Source organism: Austrofundulus limnaeus, unplaced genomic scaffold (genome assembly GCF_001266775.1).
Source record: "Austrofundulus limnaeus strain Quisiro unplaced genomic scaffold, Austrofundulus_limnaeus-1.0 Scaffold191, whole genome shotgun sequence".
Classification (NCBI taxonomy): domain Eukaryota; kingdom Metazoa; phylum Chordata; class Actinopteri; order Cyprinodontiformes; family Rivulidae; genus Austrofundulus; species Austrofundulus limnaeus.
Window position 1 is genome coordinate 78,123 of NW_013952593.1, and position 2,205 is coordinate 80,327.

The 2,205-nt window shown below is 41.1% G+C and overlaps 1 protein-coding gene across 1 annotated transcript in view; it reads right to left on the bottom strand.

Annotated features, from left to right (window-relative positions):
• LOC106524543 (leucine-rich repeat-containing protein 16B) overlaps positions 1-2,205 on the bottom strand; it is a gene marked incomplete at both ends in the record, with an annotated part of 39,145 nt that overhangs the window by 7,537 nt on the left and 29,403 nt on the right. The window contains 2 exon segments of the mRNA XM_014018385.1: positions 74-272; positions 651-824. Coding sequence (XP_013873839.1) covers positions 74-272; positions 651-824 — 373 coding nt within the window.

The following is a 2,205-nucleotide window of genomic DNA, read 5'->3' on the forward strand; positions in this document are numbered from 1 at the left end:
ATAAATAAATAAATAAATGAATAAATAAATAAATAAACATTTTTCTGAACACAAAGACACAGGTGTCATGTACCTCTCTGGGAGAATAAAAGGGGTATTTTCCTCCTCCCACAGCTGGGTGAGGGATGCCTGGAACTGGAGGCGGACTCAGAACCAGACTACTTTTCCCCTGGTGGTCGCCTGGTTTCCCATCAGCCCCGTCACAGGGAGATCCGGCTCTGGCAGCAGACGGTGGAGGCTGGAGGAGGGTGTAGACATTTTCCAAGGCCGTTCTGCAACAACATGTTTACAGTAGTAATTAGGACGTATCTGTGAAGAGACTAAATAACTGACTGTGTTTGTCTCTAATCAGTTGTTTGACTCGTGGATCAGAGAGACAACACACACACCTGTGTACACACTGCTGTCAGCTACACACCACTTCACAGACCAACAAAGAAAAGATGGAGACTCAGAGCAGTATTTGTGGAGTATTTTCCCGTCTCTTGCTGTCGATTGTTACTATCAGCTCAGAGAGGCTGATTAGATGGGAGGATGAGGAGTGTGTGGAAGAAAGATGAAGAAGCTCTYAGTGATGAGATGTGTTTTCTGTTCAAGGATAAGGCTTTTCTAAAAATAATCCAAGTGTGTTTTGTGTGAAAATAACCAACCCTGTGGGCGCTGTGGCAACGATGTGACACCCGTCTCCAAAGACCTCTGCGTCAGACTCTGGCCCCTGATTGGACAGAGTCTGGCTGCGGTTTTTACGGAAACCAAATATGGCCAGCATGTTTCTCCTTTTCTTCCTCCTCAGAGAGTGTGCTTTGTGCAGCGACGAGAGCTGACTGAAAGAGGTGGGGGAAAAAAAGCCAAATGTCACACACAAGTTTGTATTTCTATCCTCATGGGGACACTGCATTGACTTCCTTTAATTTAACGGTCATTTCTGCAGCCTAACCCAACTACCCCAGTACACACCTGAGCCTAAATCTAACCATTACTAGTCYATACCTAACACTAACCTTGATTTACCTTGYTTTTATATCCCTGTGGGKACTGTGGGCTGACTTCCATTCTTTTTTTTTTGGTAATTTTATAGCCTAACTCTGACCATTTGCCCTAAAACTAACTTAACTCAAGTTCCACCTTGGTCCTAAACCTGATTGAATTTAGCATCTGTACCCATGGGGCTTTGGTCCCCACGCAGTGGCGGAGCCAGACATTTTTCTCAGGGGTGGCCAGACTGGGACCACTACTCACACAGGGGTGGCCAGACTGGGACCACTACTCACACTGGGGTGGCCAGGAAAATTACATCATTTTTTACCTGAAAGTTTCTGCAGGTCTTTGTGTTTTTGTTATTTCCTTATGTCCTCATTCAGGCGACGATTATAAACATGGACGTCAGAACCATTTTTTTAAAAAGGGGGGGCTGTTGGGGGGTCTGGGGGTCCTCCCACAGAAAATTTAGAACAAAATAGATGCCATGTCCTGCATTCTGGTGTATTTTACCAGGCTATTTAACATACTTTTACCTATATAAATAAACACTTGATTTCATAAACATTTCAGAGACAGATTCTTCATTAAACTAGTTCCATCATCCTGTTTTTAAACTCACTGCTACAGCTGAGATAAAATTAATTAATGTGACACACTTTATCATATTCAATGACCATAGGGGTGCATTTTACTTTTATATTGTTTATTGATTTATTTTTAATTGTAACAGATGTCATTGTGCCAAATAATGATGACCTTCAACTGCATGTTTAAAACCAATATTAATATTTTTACCCAAACAACAGGTGCAACATTGATTATGACCAACAGGGAATTTAGAGATGTGTTTCACTTTTTCTGATTTAGTGATAGGTCTACTCATAACCAAAAGGGACAGAGAAACATAAAATGCCAAAAAAAAAAAAAAAAAAAAACATTTGTCACCATAAGTCAGATTACGTAGGCATTTGTTCTGTATATAAACAAAACTATCACTTCTTCTCCAGTCATAGAACTTGGTGATGTTTCAAACTGTTAAACACTGCCACCAACTGTTCAGGAGGATTATTACAYCCCTAAAGGCTGTTTCACTGTGGAAGGCGGGGCTGTCCAAACATTTTGTCACATGGGCCAAAATCATAAAGTCAGAAGGACTTGAGGGCCAAAAAAAGTCCTTTACCTGCTCAACAATAAACTAAACATTGAACACTTTATTTAAATAAA